This window comes from Coregonus lavaretus, assembly GCF_964263955.1.
Source record: "Coregonus lavaretus genome assembly, chromosome: 8".
NCBI lineage: Eukaryota > Metazoa > Chordata > Actinopteri > Salmoniformes > Salmonidae > Coregonus > Coregonus lavaretus.
The window spans coordinates 12,527,743-12,547,244 of NC_139995.1; the positions used below are offsets into that span (position 1 = coordinate 12,527,743).

A 19,502-nucleotide genomic window follows, 5' to 3' on the forward strand; every position below is an offset into this window, starting at 1 on the left:
CCGGTTAAAGAAGGCTTTTTAAGCCTTGAGACAATTGAGACATGGATTGTGGCAGGGGCAAGACAAAATATTTAAGTGCCTTTGAACGGGGTATGGTAGTAGGTGCTAGGCGCTCCGGTTTGTGTCAAGAACTACAACGCTGCTGGGCTTTTCCCGCTCAACGGTTTCCCGTGTGTATCAAGAATGGTCCAACACCCAAAGGACATCCAGACAACTTGACATAACTGTCGGAAGCATTGGAGTCAACATGGGCCAGCATCCCTGTGGAACACTTGACACCTTGTAGAGTCCATGCCCTGACAAATTGAGGCTGATCTGAGGCCAAAGGGGGTGCAACACAATATTAGGAAGGTGTTACTAATGTTTTGTACACTCAGTGTACATTTCCACACTATGAGGTTGGATTAATACTGTGGAAGGAGGACAGAGTGGACAGAGTGCAGCACTCACTCAGTAGCCTTATGGAGGCAGGTATTAAGCCACTTCCACTATCCTGTGCCCTGGCATACTGGTTAGAAATGACGTCCTTTCCCTTTTTGTGTGCCTATTCTTGTCTTTGAAGCTGCTTAGCTCGCTACCCACTATCTTGAAACTCACTGCCAACTTTTTTCACTTACTTTTCCAGCCTGTTATGGTTTGTGACCCTGTGTTACCCAGCACAGTGAGAGCCAAGAAGCAGGAGTGGACTGAGCCAGACAGGACTGGTTTTGAGCCAGACAGCTGGGTCCTGGCAGCTGGAAAGAAAAAAGGCAACATGAAGATACATCCAATGTAGTGTATAGTGCAGTGGCACATACTTAACAATCCAATCTACTGTTATTTTTTTCATATCACCATGGTATGTGATAAGGTTTACAGAGAAAGTACACAAACACCAAAAAAGTCCACTGTTTTTGTTTTAAAGGAAGGTGGTCTCCTTCTCATGCCATACCACAGTATAACTATTTAACACTAACTTTCCATGTTAGCTTATCGAATCGCAGCATCTGAATATTTGTTGAAGTGTATTTCATTTACTGCCGATGTGGATATGCCTTGTTTGACACTGTTTCCGCATTTTGAATGAGGGAGTTTGATTTGATTAAGCTGAACCCGTGTGCACCGGGCTATGGCTCATGACGTGAACGGGCGAAAGCGGTGAGGGAGGAGCGCCCTGCTCAAATATAACTTTAATCTGTGCCACCAGGTCATATTGTCAACAAGGCAGCATGGTGCATCGTTCAGAAACATACAACTAGTTTAAGGCAGATAAAGTACATATGCGTTTTTATCAAGCGCAAACAATTTGCATTTGTTGTAATCATCACTCCACGTGCTTGACATATTTCACTTTGTTTTGAGACAACTTCGCCATGTCACCCGGCTCACACCCAGGCTGCAGCCCGGTTTCAAAACAAATGCAATCACTTTTCACCCGGTGCGCAGCTGCTGTTTAGATGGGCCGTATAACTTTTAGTTTCTTCAGAAAATCTGCAATCAAAATAAACCTATCCCAGCAACCATATTATTTTTGGAAGCCCAAATTATTTGAGAATTCAGGCATTTAAAATGTATTGTTATGCTCAGACCTCTTGACTTAAGGACTAAGGCAGGGGTGTCAAACTCAATTCCTGGAGAGACGAGTGTCTGTTGGTTTATTAGTTTGGAACTCCTCACCTGGTTTTCTAGGTCTTAATTAAACACGAATTCAAAGGAAATAACCCAATAGACACGCAGTTCTCCAGGAATTGAGTTAGACACCACTGGACAAAGGTGTTGGACTGACTCTCCCAGGGAGTCCCAGCCTGGCTACCCATCACATTTGCTTTAGTATGATATTATGCAGTTATACTGTAGATAGAATGATGGTAAACTGATGATATGCAGACATAATACATTACCAGGAGTAGGGTGGATTTCACCAGAATGTCACCTTGGGGAACATCACGTCAAGGTCAAAGAACACCTTATCCGGGTTTGCCAGCCTGGAGTGCGCAACCACCCAAGATGGCTCTAGGTCCAGTGGGTCCTGTCTGGTGTGTCCTGTCTGGTGTGTCCTTTTTTTTTGTTTCAGAGACATGCAGTTGACACCTGAGGTATTTGACAGGGCCGGTCCTGGCCATTCTGCCACCCTAGGCCAGATATTGCCTACAGCAGAGATGGGCAACTCCAGTCCTCAGGGGCCGGAGTGGTGTCACACTTCTTCCCCATCCCTAGTCAACACAGCTGATGAAACTATTTACATTCTAAACTGAAGATCATGATTAGTTGATTATTGTAGTCAGATGTGATAGCTGGGCTGGGGCAAAAGTGTGACACCAATCAGGCCCCAGAGGACTGGAGTTTCCCATCCCTGGCCTACAGTGTCACCTGAAATGTAATTTTAGGAATGCCCATCTATGTGGTAGGCTTACCGTTTGTAAAACACCAAAGATAAAACGTCCGGTCAGGACCAAAAAAAGACGTTGCCGTCGGTCCGTGTTTACTGGGGTGTGGCCTACCATGTCAGCCCACAATATAATTTTATGAATGCCCATCCATGTGGTAGGCCCACTGTTTGTAAAACAGGCAGTTGCATTGGCTTTCCTGTGACTAATCAATTTGGCTATTTAAGCTCTGAATATGAACTACCCAACTTTATCAGGAGGCGTTATCCTGAGCCTATTTGCAATGTGTTTACACAGGGGAAATGCATAAGTATTTTATTTTTCGCTATGATCAGCTCATAGAAATTGTACAGATACAAACTTGAAACCACTGATCATGACAATTTTGCCCACTGAATGAAACTCCTGGACAGCAGTTGTGAGTAGCCTGATTGTCCATTCCATATTGTCCATTTTTGTCATTTAGCAGACACTCTTATCCAGAGCGACTTACAGTTGTAGCATACATGTTTATTTATTTATTAGTTTCAGTCTCATTACATTGTCATTCATGTTATCTCCAGCCTTTAGCCTACAGAAAAGGCCACATACTCTTTCTACCATATGCTTTATCTGCTACATGATTTATGTTAGATACTTTTTTTGACAGAATCTTGGTGGAGTGCGGCAGCGATGCATCTCTCCAACAGCACCCTGGAGAGGTGCGCTGAGAATTAACAAGATACATATTTTGCATCCCTGCCTTTCACAATATGGGCACTGCTTATCATAGGGCGGCATCAAAAGCCCACTTGCCACTGGTTGAGAGAAATTGTCATTGTTTTGGGGTAGAATTAATTATGTGCGCACCTCCCAAGTGGTGCAGCGGTAAGGCAATGCAACGCGTCACTACAGACACGGGTTCGATCCCGGACTGTATTACAACCGTCCGTGATCTGGAATCCCATAGGGCGGCCAATGGGATATCGCTATATTGGCTCTGCCCACTATGACTCATTTGTTCACATCAAATTTACATTTACATCATTTAGCAGACGCTCTTATCCAGAGCGACTTACAAATTTGAACTACAAGTGGTGGTTTATCTAGGTTTAGTTATAAACATCTTTCTTCATGGTTTTGCTGCGCGCGCGGCTTTGGGGTGGTTCAAATTGCGGGGGATTTTCCGGGAATTGCTGTTTTCGGTCTTTCGCAGCTGCTGTACAGTACGGGCACAGATAGAACAATGAGCTAGTTATACACATTTTGTTACGATGCCTCGAAAGTAATTATCCGGTTAAACAAAAAAAAAGCTCATCTCGTCTGGGTTTGTTGCTGTTAGCTAGCAAATGGGCACGCCATAGACTGTCTGAATGCTATATATCTAACGTGAGGTAGCAGGGATTTAAAGCTAACTAGCTACATCCTATCAAACCTGTCGTCTGGTGTTTGGTTAGCCCGCTAGCTAGTCTGTTATGCTAGCGAGGACGCTAACCGTCTAGCTAACAAGCTAAACATTTGGTTACCTGTGGCCATGCCAAGCAAGGTTAAGAATTAAGCTAACTAGGCTGTTATGCTAGCAACGATGCTAACCGTCTAGCTAGTAAGCTAAATATTTGGCTAGCTGGCATCGGGAGTATGGGGTAACGTTAGTTCCAGCGTGGTGAGGGTGAATTACATTCTTCAACATATAGCTAGATAGTTGTAGCCAAATGACTTTCTACAATTTCTAGCTAGCTAGCAACATTAGCGAAGCTAGTATATATATATATTTTTTTTGCAAAGCTAGTAGCACAGTCACATTGGCAAGCTAGCAACATGACATCATTAATATTCTGGAGGCAGTGGAAACGCAATTCGGTCCAGCCCAACCCGGGTTCACTTCAAAGTGCGAGGCTTTCGATACGGCAGTTTTTTCCATATCGAATTCGAGCAAGGGGGTACGCTACAACAGGACTTGCTCTTTTGCGCCATTTCTATTGAGGAAAGACCATAAGCAGGGTTGCCAGGTTGATCTAAATGTCTACACAATGACCACTCAAAACCTGCACACCTGGCCTGGTAACTAGGCCCCACATTTATCCAATAAACTCTTCTTCCATATCGTTAACAAGAGAATTAAGGAATATAGTTTTTCCAACAAGAATAATTATTGCAAGCTTAACATTACATTAAATGAATGTTAATATGTGGCAAGGGAAAATATAATTTGCCGTTATTAAACTCGCCAGATCATTTTCCATCAATAGATGTCGATTTAACTTGTTTGATTGCTATGATTATAAATGAATCCTGTTTGAGCATTTGCATAACTAAAGATAAATCCGACAGGAGTTTGAGTGATGAAAGTTGGACAGAGGATGTCGAAATCTCTGCGCAAGAAACGCTTAAAATACGAATGTTAGCCTATTTTCTGGCAATTGTGCCATTATGTCCCAGATGTTAAGACTACAAACTGTTATAAATGGCCTATTTGCGAGATTGACTTGACATTTCAATAGGCATAGGCTACTGACTAAAATCTGGGTTTATGATTGTAATTCAACTTTGCCATGGTTTGCTGGGCTAGATGCCGGTAGCATATAGCCCCTGATAGGCCTACATCTAATTTCAGGGAAAAGTCCACAAGGAAAGTGACATTAAATGTGGAGAATGATACATTTGCGATAGAGCTGTGACCATGATTACAATTGATAACTACCAATTGAATTAACTTAACATGGCCATTAATAATAACAAGGCTACAACAGCAATAAACTGAAGTTATAGGCTATTTATTAAATCCGTTTGCCAGCTCCAGGTAGGCTAGTACACAAGTGGCACAAATTGATTTGCAATGACTCCAGCAATATCGTCATTTCAACATATGTATTATATCAAATGGTAGGCTACAGTAGCCTGCAATGGCATATACATTAATAGGCTACTTGATGGCCAACAGATGCAAATGTATCATTCTCCACATTTAATGTCAGTTTCATTGTGGAGTTTTTCCCCCATAACAGAAGCACACGGGGGAGTTCCATAACTTCCATTAAAACATTTCCCAAGCGCAGCGCTCGAGACCCAAGAACTCAGCATGCGTAAAACTAAGTTTGAATGCAGTTCACTTTAAACCACCTCCAAACGAATTTATCTAAAGTGCGCCAGTTCTAGTGCGTTTATACGTTTTATGGAGAAAGGGTTCGAAATAGGTGTCTCCATAATGACCATCTAAATATCCTACGTTGAAATGGTAAAAAGTTGCGCTGCTGCTCTGTCTCCTCTCACTAATGTGACTCGGCTGCCTGCTGCAGCGCTATCTCAACCAGTGCTCTCAACACACACACCCCTCCAACCCTCCCCATCAGTAGCCCAATTCCAGGAACATCGTGGACATGGCATCCCTGACCATAAGCCTTAAACAGGTGTGAAAACCAGGAAACGAGAAAAAGACAAATAGAGAGAATGGGGTCTTTTTGTAGGTACTAACTCCGCCATGGTTCATTGGAAAATGAATGAGGGTTTTTGATAAACGCCTAAAGTAAGGTCTCCTAGGCCTGTGTTAATTCAGACCTTATTTTATGCATTTATTCCAAACCCCTATTCTTTCCCCATAAATGTATCACATAGGGATGGCTGAACGAACCAGAGATAACTAATTTCCCCCTTTTAGGACTACAAGCTGGCGAGCTCTATAATGAGTAGGCTAGTTATTTATAATGCAAGGTGATTTGTAGGTCCTTCACTCAGTCGGCAATCGCCTGTGTCTGGGAATATTTTTTCATTACAACCTGCACTGTAGGCTGTTGCCCCCTTTTCAACTTCAAACTGCAAACACTCAGCCATCACTTTTTATGTGCAGTTTCAAGTCAACAACCACACTATTTTTTTTCTTGTGAAATTTTCAGAAGAATCTTCCTACAGGAAGAACAATTTAAATGTATTTGCATCCAACCTAATTGTTTGTGTAGGATTCAAATGTAATAGACTGAACAATTGTGCTTTTGGATTAAATGTATGGGCTATTTGGGATGGGGCGCATTCGAGCTGATCACTTTAGTCAAGTTGGTGATCATCGTTGGTCACCACCTTTCAAAGTGTGTTGCATTATGGGGATAAAAATTATCCAATTTGCGCCTAGATATCGACTGCATGAACTTGACAAAAATCATGTGATCAAAGGTCATGAAGTTTTGACTGCAGTTCACCAACTTCATTCTGCAGCCATTGCCTGCATTGTGGGAGGCTCTATTGTCAACTAATCTTTAGGGTATTTTTGTTTGACCCACACGAAGGTGACCTAAGACATGACTCAAACAGGAACCAACTTTGGCGCCATTCATGTATTGTAGCCTATACAGTGTATATATACAAATGAATGAACTATTTAATGCTCTCTCTCACTTAGACACAGATGATTTCAGTTTGTGAGTGTGTGATATGTTTACTTCGACATTATAAAGAAACACTTGTATAAAAAAATGGCAGCAGCGCCGTGTTGGAAAACCACATTAGTGTCCGACTTTCGGCTGTCACAGATGCACCTCCCCCAACTTCATCTCCACTTTCGTCAACAGTCGGTTGCTTGAGCCTCAAACGCGCCCATGGTTTTATGGTGAAGCGCATGTTTTATGCAAACCTCTGGTGTCACGTGACTGCTCTAGGAAGTAGCATATATTTTGACACAAATATTGAACTATGCGGTCATTCATCGAACTCGACTTTTGCGGGAACAGGTACGCTACATTTCCATATAATTTTTAATGTTCAGACTATGTTTGATTTAATAGTTTGAGTGAGAGGGATTTGTGACTTTATTGTGATTGTAAATTGTCGGAAAAGCTTTTGTTGGGTAACATTGTATGCATCAACGGCATGCTGTAGCTAAAGTAATACAGCTAGCAGGTGGAACTGTCAGACCTATTGTATGGACATGGATAGTGATGGCCATGCACATTAGCGCACATGGTTTTCAATAGGCCCTTCACGTGACATAATGCAGCGGCATAAGCTACGGTAGAGAGGACACTATTCATGACAAGTGCATCATATTTGAGGGGTCTTTTCTTTGTCCCTTTTTGTTTATCAGACAAAATTGAATAATAGTAGAAAATAGCATCCTTAAGCTGGCTATTATTGCTTATTATTTATTATTCAAGTTCTATCCTATAGTTTGGATGAAGTGGGTAAAGACACTAGACAGAAGGGATTTGTTAAGTCATTTGATAATGTTGTACTGTTTTGGAATTGGGTGAAGGCTTCAAGGCGCAATACATTTTCACAGGATTGGTTATTATGAGTTTCTACAAAGTTACGTATTAAGGCTTAAAATACTGTATACTTTAAGAATGATACATTTGTGAAAAGCCAAATCCATCCTTTCAGATCATCTGGTGGACTGTGTTGCAACTCTGTAATGTCCTCAGAGTCAACAATGTGAGCACTGTTATTCATCAGGCTGCTCGGGGCTACCTAGTTCGTCAGCACAAAATTATCAATTTAATGATTTGTTAGTGCTGCACTTATGAGTTAAGAGCGGTATACAAAATATGTATGTATAGTATTAGGCTACTTGTACACCACAGATCTATAACTCCAATTTCTATGTGAATATGGTCGGGTCGCCCAAAACGTCTTAAAGAAGGCTTTGGTTACCCAAAGTTGAAAGAAAACGTACATTTATGTTCACACTGAATGACCCAGCCTATGATAATCTTTATTTTTTTTAAATGTATTAGGCTACTGTACATTAACATTGTAGGTAGGTCAACATCCTGCAGGCAGAGCTGTGATCTTGGTTGTTTGGGATAGCACAACTCCCAAATCTTGACTCACCATCAGGCATCAGCTAAAAATGTTAATGATTTAATGAGTGTCCATCCATACCAATAGTATGATTCCCAGAAGAATTCAGTGGCAATGACCTTTGTTGTTTGCTGTGTAAACTTGATCGATACTAGACTATGATTTCAGATGTATCGGTAAAGTTACGCAAACCATTTACGGTAGATGCCTCGTCTGTGTATCTTGTTAATGTTGACTTTACTCCTTTGAATGGGTTCAGTCTAGAAACCAGTGTCTCTCCATTGATCTATTGTCTCAAACCTTGAACCCCAAAACATGTAGGCCTAAAAGGTTCAACCGCTTAAATACAATGAAGGTGGAAATGTGTAGAGAACAGGATTGGCCTGTTATCTACTGACAGAGGAGTTGCCTCTCTTTGACACAAAAAAGAAAGACTTAGATGAACCTATCTTTGACACAGACATGTAGGAGGGTGACGGTGGAGGGGACTGTAGTAGGAAGGTGATGGTGTCCATATGTTGTAGCTCCTGGTATAGCTCAGAGCTGACCGTTTCCACCCACAAACCAAATATGCCACATTATTAAGAGTAGGCTAGGCTGCCTCCCAGAAATCCTGTTTGCATTGGCAGAAAACCAATCCACGACTGCAATCAATGTGTGTTTTTAAGCCGATGAATCAGCCATTGTGATTATGGGTTAGTAACAACTGAATACTTAGCAATCCAAACCAGGTCTGTAAATCACCTTTTTGAAGTTATTCCTGATCCGTCTTGCTCTGTCTCTCTCCTGTAGGAGCTGATCTGTGTTGGACCAGAGAATGTGGAAAGTTGTGTGGGCAGCACTGCTGCTCCTGGCCACTGTGTGTGCCCAGAGAGGCTATGCCAAGGAGACCAAGGGAGCACCAAAGGTGGGGCATGTGTCAGTGGTCATAGTGGGAGGTACAGGTGACTTGGCTAAGAAGTACCTGTGGCAGGGCTTCTTCCAACTGTACGCTAACCAGGTGAGTAGCGGCTACAGCTTCTCCTTTTATGGAGGAGGCCTGTTGCCCAAGGATAAGGCCACGCCGATCCTGTTTGAGGCGCTAAAGGGAGTGGTCTGTCCTCGGGAGCTGTCTGTGGAGCGCTGTGCCCTGGTGAAGGAGCAGTTTCTGAAGCTGGCTGAGTATTGGCAGCTGAAGACTTTAGAGGACTACCAGGCCCTGGGCAAACACCTGACAGAGCAGCTGAAGCAGGAGGGCATAGTGGAGGCAGGCAGGCTGTTCTACCTGTCAGTGCCAGCCTTCGCTTATGCGGACATTGCAGAAAAGATCAACAACAGCTGCAGACCGACCAACGGGGCGTGGTTGAGGGTGGTGCTGGAGAAGCCGTTTGGTCATGATTTCAGTAGTGCCCAACTACTGTCCACTCAACTGGGTACCTCCCTCAAGGATGAGGAGATGTACAGGATCGACCACTATTTAGGGAAGCAGGTGATGTACTAGGGCTCCTTATCAGTCCCCCGTAGACATTCACAGAAAACTTTGCCCTTGAGGCAGATCTTTGTTTTAATTATATTGTTTGCTTTTATACTCAAAAGGTTGTCTCTAAGATTTTGCCATTCAGAAGGGAGAACAGCAAGCATCTGGATCCTATCTGGAACAAGCACCACATTGAGAGAGTGGAGATTGTACTGAAGGAGACCCTGGATGCCAGAGGTACTGTGGTCCCAGAAAACGGACCATTTCACATTTGATGTTCACTTAAGCAAGTGTAGTAACCCCATCTATAAGAAGATGTGATGGTGCCAGTAATATCACCTGTCATGAAGTGTTTGATTTACTCTCCTTTTGTCACAGGTCGTATTCCCTTCTATGACCAGTACGGTGTGATCAGAGACGTGATACAGAACCACCTGACTGAGGTTATGACCCTTCTGACCATGGGGCTCCCAGCCAACCTGAGCGACGTGAAGGAGGTCCTCAGGAACAAGCTGAAGATCTTCAGTGCCTTGCAGCACCTGGACAGGAACTGTGCTACCATTGGTCAGTACCAGACCTACAATCTAGAGGTACAGGAAGAACTGAACAAAACAAAGGAGTATTACAGCCTCACCCCCACCTTTGCTGGTAAGTGTTATGAGAACGTTTGTCTGTAGGAGTTTCGCTTTGAGCCTGTGCATGAATAAAAAAAGTTGCCAGTTGTATAACAGAAGGAATTTGTATCATAATATACTAATAACTAGGGGTATCAGAGTTAATCAGTTAACTCAAGTTAACTTTTTGTGATTTTAGTGCACAATGCTTTTTAAATTGTGATTAATCACATTGTCTGAAAGCATTCAAAATACACTGAAAACATCCAAAATACATAATCTAAGGTTAAAAACCACAATGCAATGTCAAAACAAGTTGACATTGAGGTTAGAAAAGTGTGTTTTATCAATTTACCTGATTTTGCTAACCGTTACTTTCGGACAAAATCAAGACGTAAATATGTGCTTTTTGTATAAAATAAATCTGAAATTACAGCTCAATTTGAGCAAATTCAGAATTTGCGATTAATCACAGTAAATCCTGCGATTAACTTGATGAAATGATTTTATCGTTTGACAGTCCTAGTAATAACATATGATACATAGATTATTTGTAGTGATGAAACATACTTTTTGTTTTTCTATTTCAGGTATCATGGTGCATGTTGACATAGCCCAGTACGAGAAAATGCCAATCATCCTGACCTCAGGTAAGATGCTGGATGAGCGCTTAGGCTATGCTCGCATTTTGTTCAAGAATGACATCTTCTGTGTCCAGAGCCATGACAGCGTCCACTGCAAGCCTAAGCAGATTGTGTTCTACTTTGGCCATGGCACTCTGCAGTACCCAGCCATTCTCGTGAGTAAGAACCTGTTCAAGCCAGACCTGATGGACACTGAGTGGAAGGAGGTAACAGAACACAAAGATGTCAGTGTATTAGGTATGCCCATCTCTGACTACTATGTGCTGACACCAACGGTGCAGAGAGAGGCTTATACAGAACTCATTTTGCACATCTTCCAAGGCCGGAAGGACAGCTTTATCAGTACTGAGAACCTGCTGGCCTCCTGGGGTTTCTGGACACCTCTCCTGCACGGTCTGGCCAAAACCTCCCCCCGCCTGTACCCCGGGGGAGCGGACAATGGCAACTTGCTGGACTTCAGACTGTTAGGACGGGAGGTGACCTTCGCCAACGAGGCTGTGGTCATGATCACCCAAGACCACATGGGCGGATCTGGGGCAGAAAGCTTCCAAGTGATGCAGGGGAAGTACCGCAGCGCTGACATGGTGTCTGCCTGGCCCGAGGAGCTCATCGTGCGGCTGGCCGCAGACCTGCAGGCTGCTGCGGAGAATGCGGTAAGGGAGGGCGGCCGCTTCCACCTGGCCCTCTCCGGGGGCTCCAGTCCCCTAGCTCTGTTCCAGAGGCTGGCCCGCCACCACTACTCCTTCCCCTGGAGGGACACCCATGTGTGGATGGTGGACGAGCGATGCGTGCCTCTCACAGAGTTGGACTCCAACTTCCGCACCCTGCACGACCAGCTGCTCCAACACGTGAAGATGCCCTATTTCAACATCCACCCCATGCCTGTGCAGATGAACCAGCGGCTGTGTGTGGAGGAGGATAGTGGAGCGCTGCTCTATGAGAGAGACATCACCCAGCTGGTTAACGCCTCCAGCTTCCACTTTGTCCTTCTAGGAGTGGGCTACGACGGCCACACCGCCTCCCTCTTCCCAGGCAGCAAGCTTGACACCCATGGGGACAGTCTGGTAGCCCTCACCGAGAGCCCAGCCAAGCCTCACCAGCGTATGAGCCTCACCCTCAGGGCTATCAACCAGGCCCAGAAAGTAGGTGTGCTGGTGATGGGTAAGAGCAAACATGAGCTGGTCACCCAGCTCAGCCGAGTCAAGGACAACCCAAAAAAGTGGCCCGTCACTGGGATCCGGCCGACCAGTGGCAGGCTAGTATGGTACATAGACTATGATGCTCTTTTAGGATAGCAAACAGCTGCTTTTGGCTCTGTGATACTGTAGCAATGAAATTATGTTCATTTAAGTGGAAATGAAGGATTTGCTGTAATTGTACTATTTTGCTGAATTTTGACCAAGAATGTAAAGTAATGATAAGATGATTTCATCTCAGGAAAGCAAAGTGGATATGGAAGTGTGTTATTCACATCATGAATCAAGACTAACTATATTTTATTTTGTTGTAAAAACAGTATATTTTCACATAAAGCTACCCATTCCACACAGAACCTACATAGAATAGGATTGTTAAAAGGAGACTTTAAACTGTGAAAGACCAATCATTTTGGTTAAAATCTAATTCAATCAAATGTGGCCCTATGGTAAATGGATTTGGACCTTTTGCTCCTATGGTCGACATATAATGTAGACTATAGTCATGTATTATTGTATTTGTGCCTCAATGACAAATTAAATAAAAATACATAATGTAATGTACTGTCCAGTAGATTAAATGACATAAAAAACATAATCTGATCCATTGCTGCTTTTGTTTTAATCTATACTCATGGATAAATATATATATATATATATATATATATAATCAAATGTATTATTTGATATCAATGTGAAATGTACAATTTCCACAGCCTTTGACCCTAATGTGTGTATTCTTCCCTATGAGCCAGCCCAGTAGTTCCTAATACTTCCTCTTTTAAAGACATGCTCCGGTACTTTGGCAACAGAACATTTTTATTAAACCTCTCGCTTTGGGCTGTATGTGTCAATGTGTGTTTCATACATGCATAACCTATGAGCAGAATTACTGTCTTAGCCACGAAATCCCTAGTTTGAAAGTGATTGTTTTTCTTGAAGCTATGCGGCGCCATTTTCCCTACATTTCCCTCACGTGAGTGACGGCTAGCAAGAGGCCTGCCCGGCATTATCCAATGAGGTTGCAGGGTGGGCCCAACTGCTCAGTGGACACAGCAGAGAAAGAGAGAGCGACCAATGGTGTGGTGCACATATGTGATGTTGTATGCAATATTCGGGGACCACTTTTGGCTCGTGAGTGCTACTTTCAGAACTACTGGCTAAAAAGTATACAAAAGTACCAGATAATCTCTTAATGTCAGTGAAATGGTGCTTACAAGAGGTCTTAGATGTTTCACGTTTTATTTGTCACTGCACAAGTACAGTGAAATGCTTAACTAAGTTGTGACCTTCCAAACGAAGTACTTTTTTGATACTGTGAGTCCCCTTGTTTGAGATGTCCTTTACTGGCATTCACACAGATCTGCTCACTGCACAACATTTCATTTCAAAGTGTGTAACTAACTGAGTTCATAAATGTTTTATTTGTGGATTGAATGGGGATAGTTCCTCTTACGTAAAGTGCCTTTTTAGGATATTGAAATAGATTTAAAATGGGTTGATGAAGTTTAGTTAAACCGCTTCACTGCGTTGCCTTAGTTCATTATACAGACAGGTGTATGTTAATATATATGTATTAGCTGAAGGTTATTGTGCCTGGAAAAAGGATGTAATTCGGTTTCAATTTGATGTTTGCACATGCAAATGTTAAAGCACTTGATTATTCTGAATGCTGTAAGTGAAAGTGTGGTTTGTACCTTATCACTTTGGAGTTCAAACAGGCTATGAATAAAGGATTCACAAATGTATTTTATTTTATTTATTTTTACATCTGGGGACCTAACACCATTTCTCTACATACTGTACACAAATGGAATTAATGTAACAGTTAGTCACCATTTTAACACAAGGAAATAAACTACAGCTTTCACAACCCTTTCTGCACATATTATTTATTTTTAACTGTATGATTTCAAACTAAGGAATGTTTAAGCAGTAACGTTGGGTGCTTGAAAAATATATATGCCCCTTTATGATAGTGGTAGCCATTTTAATAGTTCATTTGATATTCAAAACTGAGTAATTTAATTCAAACAAACATATGCACACCAATTGATTTCAAGTGTATCAAATTAAGGAAATGGGAAATGTAAATTCACTACATACTACACTAGTCACCATACTGTGCAACAGTATCGCTTGCTGGTGGTAGCCTGGAAACAGCATCAATTATGGATGGATGGTTCTGTGGCACATATCTAATTGCAACTTGGCGCAGCTGTAGACTGGTTGGACTAGTTAGCCATTGTTCCCTCTCTGGCAAGGCCTGGGTAGCCTATTGGTTGTTACCCAGAGTCCTCCCTTCACCAAGAAGAAGGCTGGGAAGAAACATAAGCAATGGCATCAGTTCTGTAATATGTGCATTATTACTACTGAAGGGAAGATGATGTCTGGATCAGAGAGATTGGAAAAGATGTTGTGCTGAAGGCCTACCTGTACTCAGGATACAAGCCAATGATAGAATAAGGGACAAATAATACAGCTCAGGAGTTGTTTTCGCCTGCGAATGCAGAAATATTCAAACGCTTTATGCATAATTTCCTTTGGAGCATTAAAACCTCTTGACCATACCATAATGCCAATAATTGTATTAGTAGTCAAAGATGTCACATCCCTGTGTAAGGCTATTGAACAATTGTGATCATCTCAAATGCTACTTACACACTGTTGTGCAGTCAGAGTCAAGGCGATGGTGCACAGTCCCTGGCCAAAAGATACAAGTCCAAACCCATGGTAGGCTGCCCTGAAGCACTGGGGCACTGGGTCTATCAGTGTGAATGTTACTGCAAAACCTAGTCAGGAGGCAGAATTTCATCCGTCAAACAGGCCAATTACCTGTGTCTCTTACCATTTGTAGATGTGTGATCAGTGGTTTCCAATAACTAAAATGTGTATACATACTTCATAAATACATTTAGATTGTTGCAATGAATGCAATATCCCAATCTGATTAAATTATGAGGAAGATGGGAATGAATAAAGCTGATCTCTACTGCCATCTCTCTTTCATCATAATCAAATCAACTTCTTATGATCTTGGCTAAAATAACATGATCAAACATTGTTTTTGACAAAAGTCAAACAATCGTGAGGAGCACACCCCATTAAAACTATTAGAAATAGTTGCCAAGATATGTTTACAAAACAGGATGTACTCCCTCTATACTATGACTAGATGTTCTATAGCCTACCTGTAGCCATGAAGGACAAGACAATGAAGGCAGTGAGATTGTTCAGAAGAGGCTGCTGGCAGTATCTAGAGGATTTGGGCCTGAAGGATTTAAACTCTCAATCAGAAACCTAACATAGTACTACACATGTAACATGCAGTCAAAATGAATTCAAATGTAAAGATTTTAGTAGCAAAATATTGACATATTGTATAGTTTGCATTTACTTACCTGGTTAGCACATACAATTGAGGGATGAGAACTAGTGCCACAAAGATTGCATTAATTATTTGACTGAAAATAAAACGTTTATAACACTGGAGTTAGATTCATGCTCTTTTAGAATAAGGCACCAATAGAAAACATAAATCAAGGGTTTGTTATCAGTTAGGCTGTTTTGTACACATTATCAGCTAAAAGCTGAATTGCAGTATACAGACAAAAAAAGAAGACAAAATTAGATCAAATATATATAGAGTGAAGTCTTGACAGCTTCAGATGGTGCATTTAATAGTAAAAAATCAAATCATTTTTGACAACACGAAAAGTAATCAATAAAAGTAGAATGCATTCAAATAACTAGTTTTCATTATCATAGACATGCAGTAGAAATTAGACCCAGACCCAATCTATATGGCTCTGTGACTAGACCTTTACATCTCAAAAACTTACAATTTTAACCTTTGATCCCTTGGAAGCCATCTGCTGGTATGATATGCCATGTTTACTAAGGCGTAATGTAGCATTGTCAGCATAGATTTTGAAGAAACTCTGCCAAAGGAGTGAGAGGTGATGGGCTTTGATAACACATCCTTTCCAGTTCTAACTACTGTGAAATGAATCCCCCAGCCTCGCGTTGCATCATACCCTGGGGTGTCCATGCGTGGCCTTCACTGGCCTATAGGGATCAGATTTCCTCACATGAACACTACGTTAAAATGTAAAACCCATCCTAAATGTTATACTTGGACGAGACCGCTGAACAACTGTAGGTCCGCACAGAAAACTGCAAATAATAGGCTACAGTAGGTCTATTTTTAAGTGCGCTCTGGGGTTATAAAGTTGTCTTTGATTGCGCGTGCGCTCTAACGACCTTGAATGAAACTGCATATAATTCTAATTTATAGTGACCCTTTACATTGTTGGAAAGAGAGCGACTAAAGAATGCGCACATACGGTTGATGCGTTACAGCCTATTCTATTTGCTGGCGCTTATCTCAAATGTTATTTCGTCATATAATTGTGCAAAAAGTCATGTTCCGCCCTCCACTGGGCTACTCTCTCCACTCTATTGTCCAAAATAGCAACCAACTACGAAAGATAACCCCTGCCCTATATTAACACACCATGGGACAACACATCCCAGAGACTTTAAATCTGCTCATTTAACAACTGCTTTCAACTGAAGTTTTGACAGTGCCACACGAGGATCCACCATGCCTACCGACTACAGTGGCACATGGGACATGACTAGTAATGAAAACTTAGAAGGTTACATGGTTGCGCTTGGTAAGTTCTCTTTTTACTTGGTTATTGCAGCAAACATTTTCTCATGTTTTTAGGCAAGTGACTTTGATTACAATAATATTGCCTATTTCTTGATTAATAATTAGCTGTTGGTAATTATATCATGAATTAACTGTTGGTAATTCATTCATGCATAATGACATTAGGCAGTGTGCAGTTTCATTCAACTGAAATGAATTTTCTTTGATTCATTCACTTTGGTTCATTTATTAGATCAATTTTCAAACCCATAACATTTCATAATTCTAATTTCACTTTTCTGTCAATAATTCAAAACACATTTTTAATGTTGCAGATAAGAAAACGTATGTGATTCATATTGTCTGGAACTCTATGATTGCTTTTTTAGGTTGATAGATTATAATTTTTTTAAGGAAGGGGGCACATGGTGGAACCAATGTCAGAGTTACTTCAGATGTCAATACCTTCTATCTTCATCAGTAGTTATGAATTATTAGCCTGGCAGTCTTTTTAGCTAACATTCCACTCTTTGCCACTCATTTGACAAATAACAGAAGTGGCAAAGAGTGGAATGTAATAGCTGAACAGAGATGGCAACCAGGCTAATGAATGATAACTCCATACAGTATGAATGACACCTTCTTTTGAAAGACATTCTGAAGAATTCAAATTTGTAAAAAGCCTTGTCTTTGGAGTTAGGATTCTTACCATCGCTCACCAGTAGCCTACTGAGAATGGATTGGAATGTTCAGTCTCTTTGAATGTATTTGTATCACATGCAGAATTTCTTAACCTACAGGCATTGATTTTGCAACGCGCAAGATTGCAAACATGTTGAAACCTCAGAAAGTTATTGAACAAGACGGTGATTCTTTCACCATCAAGACACTCACTACCTTCAAAAACTACACGGTCTCATTCAAGATTGGGGAAGAGTTTGAGGAGGTGACCAAAGCCATGGATAACAGAAAAGTCCAGGTAAAAACGTGTAATTTTATCATTTATGTCATGATTATCATGATGAATAGAAAAACATTTTATGTTGCTCCTTGTTGCTTATTGAACTGTGGGGTTTATTAGGGCAATATGTAACAGAGCTGTCCATGTGCTTATTTCAAGCCAGCTGCAGCTACTTCCCAGATGTTTGAAAGTTCTGGTCTACACTACACATTATGATAAATGCTCTGTTTTATAACAGACGGTGGTCAACTGGGACCATGATAAACTAGTGTGTGTTCAGAAGGGAGAGAAGAAGAACAGAGGGTGGACGCACTGGATAGAAGGAGATGAACTCTATCTGGTATGTAGCATGTACTCATATCTACCTTTTAACTACATTGGTGACATTGGCAAAGCATTATTAGGCATAACTGTTATGCATTGTTTCTCTCTCTTATAGGAAATCACCTGTGAGGATAAAGTCTGCAAGCAAATTTATAAAAAGAGTGCTTGATCATGCTTTCACCATGAAGTTTGCATAATATTTCTGCAACCTTATATTTGTTAAATATGCTTCAATCATAAATATATCACTAATATGATATGTTAATGGAACACATGCTTTGAGTAGCCAAAGAATTTGAAGAAAAATAGTCAACATTTTAACAACATTAATAGAAATAGCAATGGTAATCATATGCTTGATGTGCATCGAGGATTTGTATGTCCATTGTTATTTTTGAGTGACTTCCATGATTATCTACAATAAATTTGATTTACCAACTACCATGAATAAACCACTGGACCATAATTCTAATTTATTGTATCGTGTTGTAATACCCCAACCCAGCAGGTGGTGCTGTAGGCCTATTGGTTTGATTGAATGACACCATCCAACTTTTCAAGTTTACTGCAATTAGATTTCTCATGAAGATGGTTCCATGTTAACAAGCCCATTACTCTAGAAACTATTGTACATATTGTATCGTTTTCTGTTTTAAATATAATCTGGTGAAGAAGTGTATTCCTCTAGTAAACCTGTGTGGTAGCCGCTATGTATGCTATCCACTAACGTTACTAGCTAGCTGCCTAACATGACTGTGTCAGCAGAAAATGTCAACAACAATGGACGAGAAGGAAAGAACTTCAAGGGATCAAGTTTAGTGCATTGGGCATTGGGGGTCGTCTGTATAACTGGATCATGGACTTCCTGTTCGATCGAGTCATACGGGTGAGGGTGGGGTCAGAATTGTCAATGGGATTTGAAGTGAACAATGGCACTCCTCAGGAAAGTGTGGTTAGTCCGGTGTTGTTCACCCTGATGATATATGACATATTTAAGGAGGTGGGACAGGGAGTGGGTGTGGCCTTGTATGCCAATGATGGGGCTGTATGGAAGAGAGGTGGGAATGTGAAATATGTGATGAGGAAGATGCAAGAAGCTGTGGGAGTTGTGGAAGATTGGCCTTTAACATGGGGGTTTAGGATGTCTGTGGCCAAGTCCTGCTTTATGGTGTATTCTAGGAGGAAGGTTAAAGATGTTAGGCTGCACATATACGGTCAGGATATAGGTAGGGTGTCTGAGTTTAAGTATTTATGTGGTTTGATGAGAGGCTTAAGTGGAAGAGGCATGTTGAGCATATTGAAATTAAGTGTAGGAAGGAGCTGAACCTCATGAGGGCAGTGACAGGATATGATTGGGTGTCGGATAGACAAACACTGTTGCATATGTACCAGCCATTGATCAGGTCATCTTTGGATTATGGGTGCTTTGTATATGGACTGGCAGCCAGAACGGTACTACAGCGCCTGGATAGGATACAGTCAAGGGCCCTGATATTGTGTGTGGGTGCCTTCAGGACG

At 41.5% G+C, this 19,502-nt stretch overlaps 3 protein-coding genes across 3 annotated transcripts; 2 read left to right on the forward strand and 1 right to left on the reverse strand.

Annotated features, from left to right (window-relative positions):
* The first annotated feature begins 6,935 nt into the window (after positions 1-6,935).
* Positions 6,936-13,790, forward strand: LOC311134292 (GDH/6PGL endoplasmic bifunctional protein-like). Its single transcript, XM_084167927.1, has 5 exons — positions 6,936-7,063; positions 8,925-9,600; positions 9,708-9,825; positions 9,967-10,236; positions 10,793-13,790. Exons 2-5 carry the CDS (start codon positions 8,950-8,952, stop codon positions 12,139-12,141), a joined length of 2,388 nt encoding a protein of 795 aa, XP_084024053.1. The 5' UTR covers positions 6,936-7,063; positions 8,925-8,949; the 3' UTR covers positions 12,142-13,790.
* A 117-nt stretch (positions 13,791-13,907) lies between these two features.
* On the reverse strand, positions 13,908-16,417 carry LOC311134294 (uncharacterized protein). The gene is made up of 6 exons (XM_084167929.1): positions 15,885-16,417; positions 15,444-15,506; positions 15,234-15,313; positions 14,704-14,834; positions 14,476-14,542; positions 13,908-14,360 (listed from the first exon to the last, which is right to left on the reverse strand). The coding sequence occupies exons 1-6, from the start codon at positions 16,091-16,093 to the stop codon at positions 14,281-14,283; spliced, it is 630 nt and encodes a 209-aa protein (XP_084024055.1). The 5' UTR covers positions 16,094-16,417; the 3' UTR covers positions 13,908-14,280.
* A 137-nt stretch (positions 16,418-16,554) lies between these two features.
* On the forward strand, positions 16,555-18,425 carry rbp7b (retinol binding protein 7b, cellular). Its single transcript, XM_084167928.1, has 4 exons — positions 16,555-16,721; positions 17,500-17,678; positions 17,899-18,000; positions 18,100-18,425. Exons 1-4 carry the CDS (start codon positions 16,649-16,651, stop codon positions 18,151-18,153), a joined length of 408 nt encoding a protein of 135 aa, XP_084024054.1. The 5' UTR covers positions 16,555-16,648; the 3' UTR covers positions 18,154-18,425.
* Positions 18,426-19,502: the final 1,077 nt, after the last annotated feature.

Excerpts from the sequence above, each read along its gene's own strand:
- LOC311134292 (XM_084167927.1), top strand. The coding sequence starts at position 8,950 with ATGTGGAAAGTTGTGTGGGCAGCACTGCTGCTCCTGGCCACTGTGTGT. Across the intron at positions 9,601-9,707 it reads ACCACTATTTAGGGAAGCAG|GTTGTCTCTAAGATTTTGCC; the intron begins GTGATGTACTAG and ends TATACTCAAAAG. Across the intron at positions 9,826-9,966 it reads GGAGACCCTGGATGCCAGAG|GTCGTATTCCCTTCTATGAC; the intron begins GTACTGTGGTCC and ends CTTTTGTCACAG.
- LOC311134294 (XM_084167929.1), bottom strand. The coding sequence starts at position 16,093 with ATGGACACCCCAGGGTATGATGCAACGCGAGGCTGGGGGATTCATTTC. Across the intron at positions 15,507-15,884 it reads AGGGATCAAAGGTTAAAATT|TCAAATAATTAATGCAATCT; the intron begins GTAAGTTTTTGA and ends TTTTATTTTCAG. Across the intron at positions 14,543-14,703 it reads CTCTGACTGCACAACAGTGT|GCGAAAACAACTCCTGAGCT; the intron begins GTAAGTAGCATT and ends CTGCATTCGCAG.
- rbp7b (XM_084167928.1), top strand. The coding sequence starts at position 16,649 with ATGCCTACCGACTACAGTGGCACATGGGACATGACTAGTAATGAAAAC. Across the intron at positions 17,679-17,898 it reads TGGATAACAGAAAAGTCCAG|ACGGTGGTCAACTGGGACCA; the intron begins GTAAAAACGTGT and ends GTTTTATAACAG. Across the intron at positions 18,001-18,099 it reads AAGGAGATGAACTCTATCTG|GAAATCACCTGTGAGGATAA; the intron begins GTATGTAGCATG and ends TCTCTCTTATAG.